The following is a 20,166-nucleotide window of genomic DNA, read 5'->3' on the forward strand; positions in this document are numbered from 1 at the left end:
TACCCAGCTCAGGTTTGGGGTTTTCCATCCGAGGCCACAGTGGGAAGTGGCAGCTGTGCCCTCTCCTCAAAAAACTCCTGCCCGTGGACGCATGCAGCACCATCAACAACAACAAAAAAAAAGGGATGGGAGAGAAGCAGCAGGGAGATTATCACGCTGTTCCCACGGCACCAAGCTCCAGCAGCAATAACAGCATTATTTTTCCTCCTCCCGAGCAGAGGAAAGGTTTCAAGGAGAGCTGAGATATCGCCCGACACCGTCCGCTTCAGGAACGCCAGCTGACTTGGATTTTGTGACCTGCTGTTTTAGGCCCAGAGCCAGGATCCATCCTGAGAAAATGCCACACAAAGCAATAGAATAGAGGGCTGCATAACCCTGGATAAAGATAGCTTGGCCACAGCCTGGGCTCCGTGACATCCTTTTCCATAGGAAGCATGCGAAAGGCCGGAGGTGATGAGTTCAGCCCGAAAACATTTCACCCGCAGCAAAGCACTTTCCAGAATGAAAGAGGCAAAAAAATGGCCCTCGTACCTCCTGCTGTGCCACAGGTGTCTCCTGGCTGGGTCCTTTGGGCACTGGGAGCTGCATTTTGGGAGCTGGTTTTGCTGTGGGAAGGCAGGACCCTGGCTGCCTGGCTCTGGCCTGATGCAGGTACCTGGGGTGTCCCCCACCACTGGCACCGCACCCCCTGGATGCAGCAGGCAAAGGGATCCTCAGGGAGATCCAGAATCATGGAATCACAGAACAGTTTGAGTTGGAAAGGACCTTAAAGCACGTCCTGTTCCAACCCCCCTGCCATGGGCAGGGACACCTTCCTCTACTCCAGGTTGCTCCAAGCCCCATACAACCTGGCCTTGGACACTTCCAGGGATGGGGCAGGCACAGCTTCTCTGGGCAACCTGTGCCAATGCACAATTCCAATGCATTATATTCAAGCAGGAGCTGGCATGGCCCTGAGGATGAAGGGGGACACGTGGCAGTGCCACAGGGCACCCTGATCCCCCACCTGGTGCCACTGGCTGGGACAAGAGCACCCCATGCCCAATCCTCAGATCATGATGCCCACTGACAGTGTGAGGTGCTCAGCATCCAGTCATCCCAGGGCAAGGCGACTGGTCCCAGTGCCAGCACCCAGCATGGTGTTCCCGGCGCCTGGTACCCCTACAGCCAGCTCCTGGTACCCACCGATGCTGCGGTCCCACACGCAGCGCCCAGCGCCCCATATCCTCCGCCCGAAGCCCCCCAGCATCCTCCTCCCGGTGCCCGGCGTGCCCCTCCCGCTGTCCCGGTGCGGGTCCCGCATCCCCGCCGCGGTGCCCGGGGCCGGCAGGTGCCGCTGTGGGCCGGGAGCGGGCGGGGGGTGGCGGCGGCGGCGGCGGCGACGGGGGCCGGGCCGGGGCGGTGGCGGTGGCGGGGCCGGGCGGTGCGTCCCTCCCGCCGCGGCTACCAGCGCCGCCGGCACCATGGGCTGCTGCTGCCGCCTCCTCCTCCTCCTCGCCCTCCTCTTCCTCCCGGCAGGTAAGCGCCCGCCGCCGCACCGGCGTGGGGACGGGGGGGACACACACCGGGGAGCCCCCGGGGTGCCGGGATGGGGGCGATGCGGCGGGGACGGGGGGAAGGCAAAGCCCCCGCTTTGCCTGGGACGGCCCGGCTCCTTCCCGGCAGGATGTCCGGAGGAGGGTTCCGCAGAGCGACCCACCACCACTGGTCCCACTCACGCCCCCCCGGGGGTTCCCTCAATGACACCGGTGGGAGCGGGCAAGGGGTGTTTCATCCCTCTTTTCCTTATCCCCTGCCCCACAGGGGGGTCCTCAGCCCGTTTCCCGGCTGCCCTGAAAGAGGACAACTTCATGGGACCACCAGCATCTCCTCACGGGCACCCCCCTGCCCGGGCTGGTGCTCACCCCCAGCCCTGCATCCCCCTTCCCAGCGCGGTCACTGCTTTGAAGGAGCTTTTATGTCTCTCCCTGGCCTTGAGCGGAGGCTCCCGCATCCCCAGCTCCTGGTGTTTTCCCCACCAGCTCCAGGCATCTCCCCCCAGCAGCACCAGCCTCCCCCTTCCGCAGAAACACCCAATCTGACACCTTTTCCCCCACCGAGACGGTCAGAGGAGACAGTTCTGTCCCCGGCCGATGCGACAGCGAGCGCGGGTCACCCCGCCACCCACCCCGGCTGGGTTTTTAATAAACAACACGAGGAGCTGCCTGCTCAGAAACATGGAAAACACACTTGCATAACCGGGGACGCGCGCGAGGAGAAATCCATCGGGCAAAGCTGTCATTATCAATCCCCGCCGGCAGAGCACAGCGAGGGGACGAGGCAGCAGGGCCAGCTCTGTGCTCCCTGCTATGACACCCCACAGCCCCTCAGCCACGACCCCAAAACAGCAGCTGGGCAGGTCGCGGCTGCAGGACCCCAAACCACCGCCCCGAACCACATCAGCTTGCGGGAAACCTTCCCCTGATAAGCGACCCCAGTGGTGCTAGGGGAGGGAGAGCCGAATGAATCCTTCTCCCTGTAAAGGGGGAGTTTGCCAACAAGCTCCTGTTTCTGCGCTTTCCAAGCAAATGTATTTGGGAGGGATGGGGATGAACATTTTGATCCGCGGGGATGCTGGGGATGCTGCTCTCACGGGCTCCTGCCTGGCCCCAATTTGCCCCCAAAGCAGCCAGTCTCTGCTAGGAGCCAACCTTCGGGGTTGGGAGGCGGGTTTTTCCCAGCGTCCGGGCCAAACCCGAAGCTGTTCCCACGACCATCCCTCTCTAAAGCACCAACGCCAGCGAGGCTTGGCAGAAAAGCTGGGAAAGATTTCCCTGGACTGTGGTCCCGTGGCTCTCGGGCTGCTCCCAAACGCCCCCAGAGCATCTTTCAGATGCTTTCTATGACTTTTTTTGTCCCCATAGAAATAATTCTTAAACGTATGTATGTCTATCACTTGGGAGGAAACACAGAGCACGATTTAAATACACTTTGAGCTCATTCTTCAGGACTTAGTGACAGCAAGGACGTCACTGGGCAGGAGTAAAAGAAGTCTGGGCTTTGCCTGGCCACGTAATGAAATAACAGCCTCTCACACAGGGAAGTTTTGATCCTGTTATTACTCCTTACTCGGGATGTAAATTCAAACCTGCTTTGCTTTCCTGAGGTGATGCCCAGCCCTGAGCCTGCTTTCCCCTTCAGCAATTCATCCTGTGCCCCGGCTGAGACATTTTAAAGCACTTGCAAGAGGCAGCTCTTGGCTTTAAAGGTTTCGAGTGCTTCTTCGTGGAGACTCGGGGTGGCAAAGCTGCTTTTTGGGGACCTGGGAGCCTCAGGGACTGTTTTAGGCTGCCGTGGAGGAGGTAAAACTTTGAGCATTCCTGGCTCTGCCCCTCCCTGAAGTACGGAAGAGATGGGTACTTAATCATCCCCTCTCCCAGCCCAAAGGAACAATCCGCCTCTAATACCAGAGGATGCTCCAAAATTCCTCTGCCGAACCCAGTTGCTTCTCCTCATGGGAAGGGCTGGAATGGGGCTGATGCACGTTGAAAGCTGCACCTAGAAGCAGTAATTAGCAGCTGGCCAGGAAAATTACGGAGCTGTTACGTTGTCACTTGGGCAGAGCTGCTGTTTGCAACATTCCTGGCTGGCTCCGAAGTCATATCCAAGATATTTGCCTGGGAAAAAGTTCTGTGAGGTGTCCCAAGCAGGCAGGTCTGTCTGCCATTCTCCCAACCACCTAAAGACTCCTCTTCACCTTCTTTTCCGTTGTAATTCCATTGCAGCTTCAGGATCAAGGGCTTCAGGAGTTAAATAATTAAGCAACACTTCGCTTTGGGGGGAAATACCACTTTTTATTTGTGTGGAGGGTGGGTTTCTTATGCCACCCCTGGGTTGGGATCATGGGGCAGGTGGTGCCTGAGGAGAACTTGGACACCCACCCCAGGGCAAGGAAGGAGCTGCTCACAGGGACTGTTCAGCGTGCAGGCAGCCATGCGGATTTTAAAAGTTATTCTCAGCTGGGAGGAGCAGAGACTGCCAGATTCCCCAAATCCCCACCTTTGTTTAGCCACGTGGATTTTGCTCTTGCCTTCTGCAAAAGCCAGGCTGTGCACTGCCAAGAGATGCTGCTACATCCGGGGAACTGGATACTGATGGAGCGGCTCGTCAGTAGGATGAACATCCCCGGGGTGTCCTGGCCAGCTGCACGGCTGGGACAGAGCCTCAGGATTGTGAGGGACACATGGATACAGCACATGGATTTCTATTGTGGAGCTGCTTCTCTTAGCTACATGAAGCCTCAGAGCAATTAGACCTAAAGCACTTAACGACCATGCAGCAGAATAAAACTAATCACGCAGGAAGCTGGCTCGGCTCGCCAGTAAATCAGAGCAACTGCAGATTTATTTGATCTGACGGCCTTGGCTTCTTTGCAGCGTCAGGGAATAGCTTTGCCTTTTACCTGTTGGTGTGTCTGGCCCCTGGTTTTCTCCCTTTGGTCTCTTCCTCCTCTCAGAGCCAGTTTTATGCCGTCACCAACAGAACCTGGCACTGAAAGCAGAGGTGATGGAGCAGGAGGCAAGGGAGCAGCACATCGCCCAGGGGTGCTGCTGCCCACATTATGGGTCACCAGCACACACATGCAGTGCTGGAGCTTTGCTTCAGACCTCAAGAGTCTCCACGTTGGCTCTGGTTACTAATTGAGGCCCAACAGCAGCCAGAGGTATCCCCAGGAGCTACCGTTTCCCATTACTAATCCAGCTGGGTGTTCCCTCTGCGATGGCGTGGAAAGGTTTGGTGGGTGTGAGACAGAGCTTGAAGCCTGCAGAGCTGCTCCCAGGCCTCCACATCGTCCGTATTTTCAGCAGATAATGAGGCAGAGGTCCACAACAGTGCCCTAGAAAAAGAAAGATGCAAATGAAGAACCCAAAGAACCACCACATCCTCTGTGTTCCTTCCCCCGTATCAGTACAGAGATCAGTCAGACCCCTGTGTACTGCAGGTGGGGCCTCCAGCCAGGCAGGAGAGAAGTGAACGTCACCAAACCCCAAACTGCGTGGTGACAGGGAAGGTGAGGCAGTGCAGGGCTGAGCAGCTGGAAAAACTAGTTGAACCCAAAGCAAAACCGAGTTTTGTTTAGCCCCAGCCACCATAAGGAGAGCTTTTGCCATCCACAGCCAGATGGTTCCGGTTTTACAGTTAAAAACCACGGTGAACGTTACAGCTGAGCATGAACAGGGAGGAAGGGAACTGCACAGAAAGCAGCACAAGGTATGGGAATCCCTGGCCACAGAAACCAAAGCCAAGGCAACGAGGTCCTGAACAGGAAATCCTTATATTTAAATACAGATTGTTTTATTGCTCTGCATCACTTAACCTGGTTATAAACCAACACACACTGCAGGACCAGGGGGGTCGGGGCTGTTCTGTCCTCAGCACTTGGTGAGGACCAGCATAACACAGGACCTGCAAAAGGCTCTTTTTTCCTTTCTCTGGATAGGTTAAGGAGTGAGGTTATTGTGGACTTTTACTTTAAAGAGCAGTCTGGTGCTTAGGTATTGTCTTGGTTACATGGGGTTTTTTTTGGTGTTTGCCCCAAAAACAGCTGCTGAGCTGATAAGCTGATATAGAAAGTGGTACCCAATCTTGCTGCAGAGGCACGCTATGAAATGGTGCTCAGCAGATCTCCGTGTTCCAGGGGCTTGTTTTCATCCTGTTGTTGTATTTCTTGTTCAGAACAGGTGGCTGGATTCCTTGTTTAAGCACAGCCAGGATATGCTGCTGGCAGGCGGAATGAATAATATTCATGTTATGGAAACTTTCATTATCCCCGTGGCCTTGGCTGCTGGAGGAGCACCCCTGACTGCAGCTGGGGCTTGGGTGCCTTGGTTAATTTGGGCTGAGAGCAGGGGTGTGGGTCAGATCGTGTGGATCTTCTGGTGGTTATGTCAAGCACAATGAATTCTGGCTTGTTAAAAGCTCTATCTCTGCCTTATCAGTGGACGTTTGTTTGCTCCAGCGAGGCTGCTCCATCTGATGTCATTCACTCAGCCTGGAGATGTCCTCCAGTGGCTTTTTATGCTGCGTTTCAGCAGGCAGAGCAATTGAGGATTTGCTGCAATGGCTTTTGGAGTGCCTGGGAAACGCGTTGCCCGGGTCACGCAGCCCTTTCCCAAACGGAGCATGAGAGGTGCTCAAATCCCACAAGGGCAAGGCCTGCCCCTCTGTGTGGCCTCCAGGAGCCAGGAGAGCAGTATGGCAATAGGAGAGGGAGACAGTCCATCACATGGATGGTTCATTCCTTAGGTTGGCAGGTCATAAGGGTTAATACTCCCCAAAGCAGAATATTAGAATTATTTGGCTTTGGGTGGTTCTTTTCTCGGCTGTTTTCCGTATTTCTAGTGAAGAAAATCTGGAAAGAGGACTTTCCAAAGCTCCCGTGGGGCTCTGAAGTGTGGCCCTGATGCTTTCCCAGGTGGTTACCTTGTCCTGGCAGCCCCCTGCCTCGGCTCTGTGCTGGATTCCAGCGGGGTGGTCAACTGCCTTAAGTGAATTAGATGGGCAAATTCCTCAGGGCTGAGCTATGCTCGGCATCCTTTGGGAGCTAACATCCCTCAGTCCCTCTGACAGCCCCTGGCTGAGTTTTTTTAGCCACTGGATGTGGTCTTAAAAGGAGTTTTGTAGTTGTTTGTTTTGTCCCTTATTCCACCACACTGCTCTGTTTCCTGCTCCCAGCAGCAGCTCCTACAGACCAGGGAAACAAGGAAACACCCTCCTTGGCTTTTCTTTTTCCCTTTGATCTTCCCTTTCACATGTGATGGTAGAGGACAGGACTTGCAGTTAAACTGGGTTCTCTCTGGCCCTGGGGACAGTCATCAATCCATGGACAGGTTGTCCATGAGCTGGGTGGAGGGACGTGGGGACACGTGGAGCATCCCAATGCGGTCCTCAGCCTTTTTGTCCTTTCACCCTCATTCCAATGCAGAAGCAGCCTACCTTGCCTCTGGGATCGTGGCTGGGATTTCCTGGGATCATGTGCTCTAGGTGAGAGCTGGACCCCAGGGGGGTCCACTGGGCTGGGTCCCAGATCACCTGACAAAGCCGATGGCTTGGAAAAACAAGAGGATGGCCCAGTGCTGGCACAGGCAGGGATTGCTGGTAGGGAGAGACAGGGAAAACCAGGCCTGGGCTGAGCAGTGTGCTGCCTTCAGTTGTGCTCTCTCTCCTGGGAAGTGTCGTTGTGACTTGTGACCTTCTTGGCCTGGAGCACCCAGCCAGCAGCCAAGGATTGTTCCTGCATCCAGTTCTGGCTCGCCCTCTGAATTTATACCCCTTAGATATTATCGGAAACTTCCTGACTCATCCAGGCCTGCAGCACTGCCAGCTTTCCCAGCTCCCTATTGGTTTGCCTCCAAAGTTCAAGTAGATCATGGGAGCTCTGCTGACCCCAAGCAATCAGGGTGGTTTTGCCCACAGATGGAAATCTGTCTTCTGTCCTAGAGAGCCTGGGAGCATCTGCATTTACAGAGGTGACAAACTCTCAAGGTGCTCCCAGCCCTGGGGGGATCTTGATGGTCATGCTGGGCTGCAGAGGCTGCCTGGTACCTGTTGGAGAAATCTGGAATGTCCAGGTGTGTCAGAGCAAGGACTATTGAAACACAGATGGATGCTGAACCTTGATCTGAAGGATGCTTGCTCCAGGCTTCCCTGCTGCTGTGGTGGTCTGGAAAGCCACAGTGCTGAGCCAGATGGCTTATTCAGTAACCAGATTCCAACCTGTCATCCATCTCCTCTCCCTTATCCTAAGGTTTATTAGCCTTGTGTCCTCAGCCTGAGGAGGGTGAAAGCTCAGAGACATCTCCAAGTGCCTATCCCTGAGAGAAAAGAGCAGCCACGGCCTCAGTCCCACCTCCAAGAACTTTTTCCTTGGGAAATGGGGCTCTTCACTTGGGCATCCACAGCACCAATGAAGAAATTTTGGTTGGATTAGTGAGTCCCTGCTCACCGGTGCCACATCCCACCATTTCTACACACAAGACACTGAGTGATTTTGTCCTCCACACTCATATAATTAGCTCATTGCAGCTGGAATGAGTTCTTGCTCTTCCCAGTGCTGGGTTTGGGATGCTCTGGGGGTGTAAATAAATGAATAGATGGAACAAAAATGCCTCCCAATGTCACGCAGTGCTGGCACACTCTTCCCTCACCCCAACCATACTGAGGGAGCCAGCTGCCAGTGCCGGACCAGCGCTGAGTTCAGGCCTAGAAAGGGGGAGAAAAAAGCCCCAGCAGTCAGCTGGTGGGGACAGAGGAGAAAATGACTCATCTTCATGCTAAGAAATGGAGACAAATGAATGAATGCACAAGGAAATGGAGGGAGAGGAGAAAGAGGCGTCTTGTGTTATCATTCCCAGCTGCACGGTGGTTGCTGCGAGGAGGAGCTTCCTACCCTGCTGCTGGGAGGAGATGCTGGAAAGATGGAGGGGGTGATTGGGAATGGGGGGGTTCCAACCTTGGGGAAAAAAATGGGCGTTGATTTATGCCAGGGCAACTCTCTGGTTTAAACCTCACCTCTAGGTACACAACTCCATTTTCCACCTCTTTATTTTAGATGGTTCTCAGCGTTTCAAAAACAAACTTATTTCCAGCTTAATTCCCCAAACCTTCAGTGCTTCCCTACACCTCAGGTGACCCCAAGGCCTTCCCTGTCTTTAATATTTCTTTGTCTCACTCCTAGGACTGGGCGATGACTCCCCAGAATCACCCCGGCACCCCATCAGCCCCCCCTTCCTCTGGCAGGGGATCCCGGTGCCACCAGACTCCAGGGATGCTGATGTCCCCACACCAGCTCCTGGCCAGCCCTCCCTGCCCACGCCCACGGGACCTTCAGGAGATGGGATGTCCTCCGGGCCAGTGGAGGGGAGTGGCCACAATGCCACCCCTGCGGCAGCACCGTCCCCTGCTCCCGTCTCCGCCACCGTGAGCTCCATCGCCGTGACAGACAGTCCCTCTGCCTCCTCCGACCCCAGCTCGGTGCCACCCACCTCGGAGACAGCCCCAGCTCATCGGACAGCAAATCCTGCCAGCCTGGCAAGAAGCACCGTGGATTTGGGGGCAGCTTCCAGCCCCACGGGCACAGCAGCGTCCTCGTCCTCCACTTCCCTTCCCACCGGTGACCCAGACTCAGTCTTGTCCCCAACGCCTGTCCTGGCGAGCCCTGGCACCACCCAGCCACCGACGCTGACCGAGGATGTCCCTTCCCTGGGGACTCTGGCCATGGCATCGAGCCTGGCCGCGGAGCCAACGTCCCCCCCAGTGACTGTGGCGAGCCCCAGCGCGGCCGAGGCCACGGCCTCGGACAAAGCCACCGGAGTCACCATGGAGGAGGTGCCGCGTGCCTTGAGTGCAGGTGAGCACCACCCCTCCTCAGAGACACAGTGCCAGCCTCGGGGTGCTCAGACAGGAGGGGCAGACCCCCCCCAGATTGGAAGGGAAGAGGTGGTCAGCTTCCCGGGAGCATCACTCAGCAGCATTCCTAGAGGGGCCCGTGTCATCTGCTCCGCTGGCAGAGGCCGGGAGTTGTAGATGACAAATCTCGGTTGCCTGGAGACAGGAACAAAATCCTTAGTTTTGTAAATTTGCCTTGAAGCACTTAAGGACGAGAGGAAACGAGTGGCTGGGTGGTGGGTGCAGCCTGAGTTAGGGTGATGCAGGTTTTTCTCCTCCCTCATGTTCACCTAAGTTGATACCAGCTTTTCTCTGTCCCCTTCTGTGAGCTCAGGTAGCTGAAAAGTGCTCCATAGGGTCAGAAAAGAGAGGGATGTGGAGTATTTTCCAGCCTTGGCTGCCTGGTGCTGGGAGGAGCTTCAAGGAGTGAGTCCATGGTCCCCAAGCAAATCCCAGCTGTGTTTTATCCCCAGTTCTCCTGACTTATGGGAAAGGGGCCATCGCAAAAATATAAGAGTGCCCTGCATCCTCTTTGGGAAGCAGTGAGGGAATATTCCCCCTGTCAGAGATGGCTGGCACGGGTGTATTGGGAGTAGCTGGGGTGTGGGGTGAGTGCCACAGAGCTGGGATTTGGGGAGGCTGAACCTTGCCCTTTCTGATGGATCATCCACAGGGAGCATCGTGGCCATAACCGTGACCGTCATCGTGGTGGTGGTGCTGGTTTTCGGGGCAGCAGCGTACCTCAAGATCAGGTAAGGCTATTTTTGGGGTGCCCCTCCCCACCCCCTCAGGCTTCAGCCCCTCTCACCATCACAAGGGTGATGCTCAAGGGCAAAGCCCTGAGGAGATGCTGTCCCCAAGCACGGTGGGGTGATGTGTAGCCTCTGGTCCCAGCATAGCTGCGTTTCCTACCCCTTCTATACTGGAAAGCAGAGTTCTAATTCCTCATTTTACAAGAGCCTCGCTCAAATGCCAGAGACACTGCTCAGCATAGCCCTAACCAGTAATTATCCCTTGGGAAAGCTGCTGCCGTGGGTCTCGCTGTGACTGGGACAACAAACAGCAGCACAGCCCAGTGCTGAGCATCCCTAATGAGGCTCTGCTGACAGCTGAGATGAGCAAAGGTCTTGTTTTAATTCCCTGCCCTGTCTAGTCTGGTTCAACAAGGGCAAAATCCAACCTGGACTCACCTTCTGCCCTGGTGCTTCCTCTTAAAATATCCCAAAGCCCCACCTAGGGAGCCCTTGCACGAGTATTTCTTCACCCCACGGCAGAATAGCTGACAAATCCCCAAATCAATAGGTTTGCTTTCCCTGGCAGGCACTCCTCCTACGGAAGGCTTTTGGATGACCACGACTACGGCTCCTGGGGCAACTACAACAACCCTCTCTACGATGATTCCTAGCAGGGATGAAGAAGAAAAAAAAAAAACAACCCCATAAACCCTTAATTTATAAGCGCTTCAGCAGCAGAGCATCCGCTGTCGAGGAGATGCTGCCAGAGGCAGGAGCCCCTGCCAGGGGCAGGATCACGGCGGGTCTGGTGGAGCACAGGAAGAGGAGGGCGGGTGTGCAGTGTGCCAACAATAAACCTGAATTTTGGCCTTTAGCCCTGGGGCACGTCAACCACTTGTCGTAGGCAAGGGAACCCAAATTTCCCCGGGGGAAGGGATGGGGAGGTCGAAGGGGAGGATGGAGGTTCAGCCAGTGCCGTGGCACCCTTTGAAATGCTGCTGCTCTGTGATTTTGGGGGGGAATGGGGGGTTGCTGAGGCACAGCCAGCAGTGTGCAGGGGTCTCCTGTGCTTTCACTTGTCCCTTTCCCTAAAATCACTTCCCTGTGTTGCTCTGCTGTGAAATTCTTTGCCTTGTCTCACCAGGACCATGAACAGTTATGGGGATGCTCAGTCACTGCTCCCTCTCTTTTCCTGTAGGTGCTTCTGTGCAGAAGCTCCTAATTTCCTTTTTTTCCCCACTTAATGGTGGGGGTTTTGTCCCAAACACAGCCTGGGAGCCCATGGGAAGGTGCACTGACCACCCATTTCACACACGTGGCTGCTTGCTCCACACCTTTGTTTTTAATCCTTAAAAATCTTGGCTGCTAAAATACAGCGGAGTGTCCTTTTAATCTCCAATTTGTGCTCAGCTTTTAGTGTGTGAAGACTGTGGGTGGCTGATGGCAGGGGTGGTTTGGGAAGAGGATGCTCAGCCACTTCTCCCCCTGGCTAAATTCCCTGGCAGTGGAAAGCAAAGCCCTCAGACTGCGTGACCTTAATAAATAAACCAGCTCTAAATGACGCTGCAAACTTTTGGGGTGTCCCAGCACGGGCTGGCAAACAGGCTCTGCTGTTCGCCCTGACTCCTAAATGGAGCATCCCAGGAAACATCAAAGCTTGGGGCGTTCCCATGATTGCTTCCTGCAGCAGATGCATCATCTCCTGATTTTCATCAAGTGAGTGTAACAAATGTGTCCGGCACCACAACAGCCACCTGGAAAGGTCGGGAGAAACGGGGGCAGCTCCTCCAAGCTCTGCTTCCCAAAGGGAAGTGCAATTATGCTGCATTTTCCTTTTCCTCCTGAGCCTTTTTTAGCCTGTTCAGTGGCCCATCCTTTCACCTCTGCCGTGAATACTGAGTTGTTCCTCAGCTTCTTTTAGTTCAAACTCGGTAGAAGCAGGAAATGGTTGTTGCACCTTCCAAATACAGCCAGTCTGGAAAACTCTTGGGGCTGGGAGCACACACAGGGCAGTGCAGGCTCCGAGGATGATCAGGATGAGCAAAACTCCCTTTCACCTTTTGTGCACCCAAGAAGCAGCGAATTAGGCCACCCTGGTTAAAATAAAACACAAACTGAGTAAAAAAATCAGCACCCTTCTCCTCTTGAAGAAAATTGGGTGTCGTGATGCTGCGCTTGCCCTCCTCAAAACCCCAGAGGAAAGGTTCTCCCTCACTCCTTGTGATCTACAGCTCATTATTGTCCAGCAACAGCAAAGAGCTGGCATTGAAAAAAAAAAAAAAAGCCCTCCCCAAACTATTAAAAAAATCACTCACTTTGCTCAAATGCTGCTGCTAAAATCCGTGAGGGAATAAAGAGAGAAGAAAAGCTGTCACCTTTATTTAAAAATATATAACCCTCAAGGGATTAAATTCCCTTTTCATGAAAGAGAACAGAAATTGGGTGTCAGCTTTCCTGATGAACCCCGTGCCTGGGTGGTCAAAAGGAATGACTCTCTCTTGCCTACAGTGCAAGGAAGGGGTTGTACATATTTTTGGGGATATCCTACAGTGAAAATAGATTCCTTGGCTTCCCACAAGCGCCTGGGACCAGAAACCATCCCCAGTGCCCTTATTCACAATGCAGCTGCCCCGTGACATGGATGATGTGGACATGGATAACGTGTTTACATCTACAGGACTGTTTGCCAGCACGGGCCAAGGCACGGGACAGCCTAAAGAGTGACAGATGTATTTGCCAAGTGGAAAAAGCACTTTGTTTTGGGGGATGATGCCCTCAGAGGGGGGATGCCTGTGTTCCAGGCAAAGGCTGCAAACACCCCTCTCACATTCCCACCTCAGACCCTCTGGCTTACCCAGGGGTGCCTGTCCCACACTATTATAGGAGGGGAAAAGACAACCAGGACATGCCATAAAAAAGGCCTTTTCCCCTTCTCTTTTCCAAAACAATGATGCTAACCCTGCCACAGGCTTGTTTTATTTACAGAAATAGCAAACCCCCACTTTTCCCAAAGGCTGCCCCAGCTTTGGCTCGATTCCACCTCCTCTCAACTCCCCCCTCTTCCCCCCAGCTCTCCCCCATCTTTGGCTCCGTTTCACCTCGGAGATATTTTATTTATATAGGAAAAAAATAGTTCACATAGCTCCGTGCAGAACATCCCATTCCCCGACCTCGCGGGAGTCTGGCAGCAGCAGCGCTGCGGATGACGTGATCCCTCCCCAGGTCTCCTGCCTTGCCCTCGCCAGAGAGCTGCAGGCTGCTTTATCACTGCTTCCAGACTCCCTCTGGCCTCCCTAATTATGCCCTTGTTTTGCTCATTTGTGAGTATTCCCATATATCATCCACATGCTTCCGAGCGCCATCTCCTCAGGCTCTCGGCGGAATTACTGGAGTCAGGAGCGAGGACTCGTTAGCAGGGGTACTCCTGGTTGCAGCTCCCAGGAGCAATAAGGATTGTTAGATAAAGGAACAGGTTCGGGTTTCAGAGATCCAGCTCCAACTGGGACCATCGAGGAGCAAAAAAAGAGGAAACTGCCCCGTTTCCAGCGCGGAGGCCCCAGCACAGCCCTGGGCTGAGCTTGGAGCTGCAGAGACAGATGCTCCCCTGCCCCTCTGAGATATAAATAGCACCACATGACCAGCCTTTCCCTAATTGCGTTCCTTCCACTTGGAAATTTAAAAACAGATGGCTCCTCCTCAGCCAGGCAGGGGCAAGACAGCGGCCTCGGCACCGGGAAAGCCACGGGAGGGGATGGCTGTCCAGGAGGGGATGGCTGTCCTGGAGGTTTAATACAAAACACCCCCACTGCCACCCCAAATGATGTTACTGGAGCAACACAAACCCACACCAGAGCCATGAAACCAGCCCAAAATCGGGGATCTGCTTTCCCCACAGCCCCTGAGCCATGGCCTGGCACATTCCCATGGGATGGAGGGCTTGTCTGAGCCCCCTGGTCCTGCATTGCTCTGCTCACTGTGTCCATGAGTCCCTCTCCCGGGTTTCACATACTCCAGCAGGCCCTGGCTTTATTAATAGCTCCGTGACCTTGTGTGTGCCTGCGGCCCTTGCGCCTGCTGGAACACCACATTTTTCCCACAAAAGGCAGCGATGGTCCCATCTGCTCCCGATTCTGCCCTTGCCTGGTGAGGCAGGGGGGATTCTGGGTGGCAGGCAGCTTCCCCACAGCTCCCACAGCCAAGCTGCCTTCACCCCGGGATCATCACCCCACCCTGATCCGAGCATCCTTCCCGCTCCCGCCGGCTGCATCTCCACGGGACGGGGCAGCAAAGCTCCGTGCGGCACCTTCCATCCCATAAAGCAGTTCCTCGCCCGTCTTTATCTGCTCCATTTATCTTTACCCCCTCAAAATGCCATTCCTTTTTTTTGCTGTGCCATTTATTCCCTGGCAAAGGGAGTCAAGGGCTCAGCGCCCAGATAAACGTGTGGAACAGGGGGTTGGCTGGTGGCATCAGGTTCCCTCCCGCACTTTCCAGAGGCAAACACCAAAAGCAGGAGAGCAAAAGGCCAAAATCACCTGGATCCCACCCCCAAGAATCATTTTCCTTCCCAACACCAAAGTCCAGCTGGGGAGGGAGCTGCTCTTCCAAAGCTCAGCTGGACTATACACTTCCTTTCAGCCTCCTCTTGTGGTTGGAATGCAAACAGGAATGTTTCCGGCTGGGATAAAATTAGCCTCCAGTGTAACATCAAACCTGCTTGGTTGTGGACTTGACCAGCACAGTTTTACCACTAGCAAGATAAAGGCTACTGAGTTTTCTCTGATCACAACTCCTGCAGGCTGACAGGAGCCCCGGTGGGCTTACCTGGGAGCAGGTCTCCATCCCAGAAGGTGGTGGAGTCGCCAAGTGCCAGCAGACATCCAGAGGGTGCTCCAAAGCAGCAGGAGTCTTGCTTCTACCACAAAAACACGAAAACACAGGAGCTGCTAAACTCACTTGTTTTCCTAACAGCGTCCCAGGCCTCATACATCCCCACATCCAACCATTTTTCAGCAGTGAATCATGGTTTAAACTCAGCCTGGGAATTTCCAGGGAGTGCGGGTGTGAAAGGAGAGCACATCACACACAGTGTAATTTGTTTATTTTAATAGAGATGTTATTTTACATTTATTTATAGCAGTGAGAAAAGTGCCCCAGAAAAAGATACTCCAGTCAAGGCAAGCTACAACAGCTAACATCCAAATCCTAAATATTCCATACAGAAAGGGGCACTGTTGGATTAAGAAAAGCTCTTGTTTTACAACAGAACAAATACAAAAGGAGTAGTTGTAACACGAAGAGTAACTGAGCTTTTTTAGTATCTTATTACTGTAAACTATTTGCATGTGAAATTCACAGAAATCAAGAACTTTCTGTGACATTTAAGACTGCAAAACACCTCGGGCAGGATATCATATGCAGAAGGGCAGGTTTGGGGGTTTTATTTGCTTTTTTTCTTTTTTTAAGGCAGTCAGCCACCCTCCATTCTCTCCCCACAATGAAATTTACTGTTAAAAAAAACCCAAAAATTGTTCCCTGCACTACTCAATTGCCTCTGAACTCGTGTTACTTCAGTGAACATCTCAGGCTCAGCCTGATGTCAAGGATGTGCTTCACTTCAGGTACTTAAAATCAAAGTATCGAGCTGTGTACATGTCTAAAACCATAAAACACCTTGGCCCTTCCCAGTGAACGAAGCAAAATGAGGAAGAAAGGGGGGTTAAAGTGACTGCAGCTGGTAAAGGAGCCTGAGAGAAGGGACAGCAGCAGGTCAGGACGGGTGTCCAGGGGAAAATGGGGGCCTCGCACCTCGGTTTTTTGGGCCCTTCATCACGGCAGGCAGGGCAGCCTTGTTTTGAGGGAATTCTGTGCACACAGGTGTCACCACACGAAGCCAAAGGATGTAATTCCTGCGAGCTCCCCCTCTCCACCTGCTCGCGGCGACGGCTCCGAGGCCCTGGAGCAAACACATCCTCCCGAAGGAACGCGGCTCCGTGGATGTCAGCTTGATCCAAAAAAGCTGCTCTCAAAGCGACCCATTTTTCCCCGGCAGCTGCAGCCCCAAGAGCTGCACCTCCACCTCCCCTCACCTTCAGCTGCCCCCAAAACATCTTCTGCTGCATCAGCTGCTCATCACGCTGCTCTCCTCCTCAGCTCTCTCTTCCCGGACGCAGCCAAGGGCTCCTTGAACTTGGAACACATTTTTACTGACGAGTGTCGGGTTTTTTTGGGAAGCCTCTTCCGCGGCAGAGTTTTCCTCACCCAGCCAAGTGTCCTGGTCACTGCTCCTCCAAGGGCAGCCGGCACCGTCCGTCCTGGGCAGTGTTGTAGGACTCACAGTTCTTGCACTTCATGCCCAGGAGATGGAACTGCACCGTGGAGCGGGCGTTGCAGTCATTGCAAAGGATCTGCACGGAGAAAAGAGAGGGAGAAGCTTTGGCAGCAGGAATTAAGAAATACTGTCAGCCTGCACATGACATTTCCTTATCCTTCCCTACCCCTCAGGTTGACTTCTGATCCAGGACAACTTCCTAGTGCCCTCTACTGCCAGTAACTCCAAGGCACAGTTCCACCAAAACCAGGCACGGGTGCAAGGCTGATGTCTTACCTCCACCATCATGTTCTGGTACTCTGTGGGCATGGGAGTCTGTGCCACTTCGTTGTCCAGCTGGCGCCAGTACCTGGTCATATCTAACGCCGAGTGCATGCACAAAGGACACCTGTAACCTCTGGCAGGAAGGGGAAAAAAATGTCCAAATCAGAAGATGGAGCGAGGCCATGAAACAAATCCACTCAAAAGGATGAGTTTCATATTGTACCAGTCAAACAGACACCACGAAACAGGAAGTTCTTGCAAACGAAATTGCAATTTAAATGCCCTTTAACCCTTTAGGAATCAACTTTAAGTTACTTGGTACAGAACTGGCAACATGATCCTTCCCTCCTGGAGTAATATGTTTTGATTATGATAATATTATAAGATGTTAAAAAATACTTACTCCTTCAGCATCTCGTCGTAACATGTTCTGAAAAGGAAACACAGCGAGCAGTTCAGTAAGAAGAACGTAATTACTGACTGGTAACACTGACTTGGACTGAACACAGGAAAAAGGCACAGAGCTATCCCCAAACCAGAAGTTAAAAGTATCCTGAGGGCAAGTGAGAAGAAAGCTTCCCATCGTCAAAATTAACTGCGGAAGGAAGACAACCCTTCTAAAGAAAATATTTACCGGTGAAACAGACGGTCCCCACCACGTGGGTCCCTTAGAAACCAGCTGTAAGCAGCTGATACAAAGTGCTGCTGAATAAACACCCCACACAAGGCAGCAGCTATTCCCCCTTCTCAGGTATCTGCTTTACCTGTGAAGAAGGTGACCACATGGCAGAACGTGGGCTCCAACACGAGACGTGTGAATATCCTGTTTCAAGGCAAGTATCAGACAAAAGAGAAAACAATTAGTTCAAACACAGTCAAAAATAGGGGCTCACAGTAATCCAAGAGATGAAAAGCAGCAGCTCACCTCCAAACATATTGGACAATCCTGCCTGGAGACATTTTCAATGCACTTTGTAAATGGAAAAGAGAAGAAAAAGTTATTCTGTTGTAGAGATATCTGTATTTTTCTAAACTGTAAAGTTCCTACGTGTAAATTTCTTGTATTTTTAACTGGTGGCCTCTGTGTCACTGTTAGGTGAATTTAGAGGAGCAGAACCCACTGCTCTCCCTGTTCCTGTGGCCTCAGACGGGGCTGAGGCCCAACCAGCTTCAGGGGTGTTATTTTTCCAAGATGTGGAGTTAAGCGGCGTATTCTCACCTTGTGCTTCCCTCGGAGGCTCAGGCTCAGGCACAGATTGCATTTGGAACAGTGGAAGAAATCCTCCTTGGGGCCGATCCTGAGGAGAGAGGTTGTCAGGGCAGGGCCAGCTCCCCGAGGAGCCGGGGCCCGGCCGCCCGCCCGCACCTGCAGATGCCGCACTCCTCGCAGTGGTACTGCTTCTTGTCGCGGTCGAAGAGGTGGCAGATGTCGCAGTAGTACTCGCCAAAGAGGCTGTCACAGCCCTCGCAGCGCTGCTGGGCCTGAGGGGAGGGAGAGGAACAGCTGGAGCTGGAGCTCCGACCAGTTCTGGGCGCCTCGGGACAAGAGGAGACACGGAGCTCCTGGAGTGGGTCCAGCGCAAAGCAGGTGATTAAGGGACTGGAGCACCTCTGCTGTGAGGAAAGGCTGAGGGAACTGGGCCTGTTCAGCCGTGATGAGACATGACTGAGGGGATCTGCAATGGGCAGAACTGATGCACAGGAAGCACCGCATGAACGTGAGGAAGAACAATCTTTCCCAGGCACTGATACAGGTTTCCCTAGAGAGGGTGTGGAGTCTCCCTCACTGGAGACATTCCAGAGCCGCCTGGATGAAATCCTGTGCCATGTGCTCTAGGATCACAGAATATCCTGAGCCGGAAGGGATCCACAAGGATCATGGAGTCCAACTCCCAGCCCTGCACAGGAGTCCCCAGCAATCCTACCATGTCCCTGAGAGCGTTGTCCAGGCACTCCTGGAACTCTGTCAGGCTTGGTGCCATGACCACTGCCCTGGGGAGCCTGTTCGGTGCCCGACCACCCTCTGGGGGAAAAAAACTTTTCCTGAGATCCAACCTAAACGTCCCCTGACACAACTTCAGCCCGTAACCCTGCTCGAGCAGAGAGGCGGGCCCAGGCGATCCACTGCGGCCTCTTCCAACCGATCCCGTCCCGCGCCCCTGCGATGCTGCGATCCCATTCCCACCCCTCCCTCCCAGAAGAGGGACGCACCTTCTGCAGGAGGCGGCAGCGGATGCACTGCACCTCGGACACTCGGAAGCGGTCCAGCTGGTGCTCCTCGGCGCCGTCGTGGCACAGCCGGCACGGGTACAGCTTCCCGCAGCACGGCGCCTGGGAAAGGAGGGGGCACGGCACGGATCAGGGCAGGGATCGGGGCACACACACCCCCACACACGCACCCCCCCATTGCCCAGCCCAGCGCCCCCGGCTGACCCACCCGCAGCCGGCAGCCCCGGCGGTAGTGCTCGCATCCCTGCTCGCATCCCTGCCCGGCGCATCCCGGCTCTCCCCCCGCCGTGGCCATGGCCGTGCCCGCCGCCGCCGCCCGGCCCCGCGCGCCCGCCCCTTCCGCTTCCGCTTCCGCCCCGGCCGCTTCCGGGGCACGGCGGCGCCCTCGGGGCTTCCGAGCTGGCGGCCTAAACTGACCCTGAACCTAAACCTTGGTGTTCTCCCGCCCGCTGAATCCCAACCGGCTCGGGTCGGGATCGCCCAGTCCGAGCCCCCGCCTGCCAAGGCAGGGTCACCCCGGAGCAGGCGGCACAGGGACGCGTCCGGGTGGGTTGGGAACGTCCCCGGAGAGGGAGATTCCACGACGAAATCACAGGATGTTCTGAGGTGGAAATGATCCCAAACCTGGCAGAGCTCAAGGAGCGTTTGGACAACGCTCTCAGGCACACGTGGGTGTCCTGTAGGGCCAGGAGATGGACTCGCTGGTCGTTGTGGGTGCTCTCCCATTCAGAATATCCTGTGATTCTTCCCGATGTTGAGGTGGAACTTCTTGTGGTTTAGTTTATGGCCTTTGCTCCCCGTCCTGTTGCTGGGTACCACTGAGGAGAGTCTGACACCGTCTGCTTCACACCTGCCTTTGAAGCAATTGTATGGACTGATGAGACCCCCTCAGTCTTCTCCAGACTTAAACGGGCCCAGCTCCTGCAGTCTCTCCTCCTCATCTCTGGGGCTTCTGCTGGATCCTCTCCAGTAGCTCCTTATCTTTCCTGAACTGTAGAGACCAGAATCACACACAGCACTCCAGATGTGACCTTGCTAGGGCAGAATGGAGGGGGAGGATCACCTCCCTCGACCCACTGGCCACATTCTTCCCATTGCAAACCCTTCCCCTTAAACTCGTCTTTCTCTCTCACCACTCCCCCCACAACTCCCCCTGCAAAAAAAAAAACACTCTCCCTGCCC

General features: G+C 54.3%; 2 protein-coding genes across 2 annotated transcripts; one reads left to right on the top strand and one right to left on the bottom strand.

Annotated features, from left to right (window-relative positions):
• Positions 1–1,385: 1,385 nt before the first annotated feature.
• PARM1 (prostate androgen-regulated mucin-like protein 1) lies at positions 1,386–11,559 on the top strand. Its single transcript, XM_064653885.1, has 4 exons — positions 1,386–1,518; positions 8,717–9,388; positions 10,100–10,178; positions 10,747–11,559. The coding sequence occupies exons 1-4, from the start codon at positions 1,464–1,466 to the stop codon at positions 10,829–10,831; spliced, it is 891 nt and encodes a 296-aa protein (XP_064509955.1). The 5' UTR covers positions 1,386–1,463; the 3' UTR covers positions 10,832–11,559.
• A 3,685-nt stretch (positions 11,560–15,244) lies between these two features.
• RCHY1 (ring finger and CHY zinc finger domain containing 1) lies at positions 15,245–19,315 on the bottom strand. The gene is made up of 9 exons (XM_064653887.1): positions 19,193–19,315; positions 18,967–19,086; positions 18,122–18,237; positions 17,975–18,053; positions 17,681–17,725; positions 17,520–17,578; positions 17,159–17,185; positions 16,768–16,888; positions 15,245–16,567 (listed from the first exon to the last, which is right to left on the bottom strand). Exons 1-9 carry the CDS (start codon positions 19,277–19,279, stop codon positions 16,439–16,441), a joined length of 783 nt encoding a protein of 260 aa, XP_064509957.1. The 5' UTR covers positions 19,280–19,315; the 3' UTR covers positions 15,245–16,438.
• Between the last annotated feature and the right edge of the window lie 851 nt (positions 19,316–20,166).

Source organism: Pseudopipra pipra, chromosome 4, assembly GCF_036250125.1.
Source record: "Pseudopipra pipra isolate bDixPip1 chromosome 4, bDixPip1.hap1, whole genome shotgun sequence".
NCBI classification, from domain to species: Eukaryota; Metazoa; Chordata; class Aves; order Passeriformes; family Pipridae; genus Pseudopipra; species Pseudopipra pipra.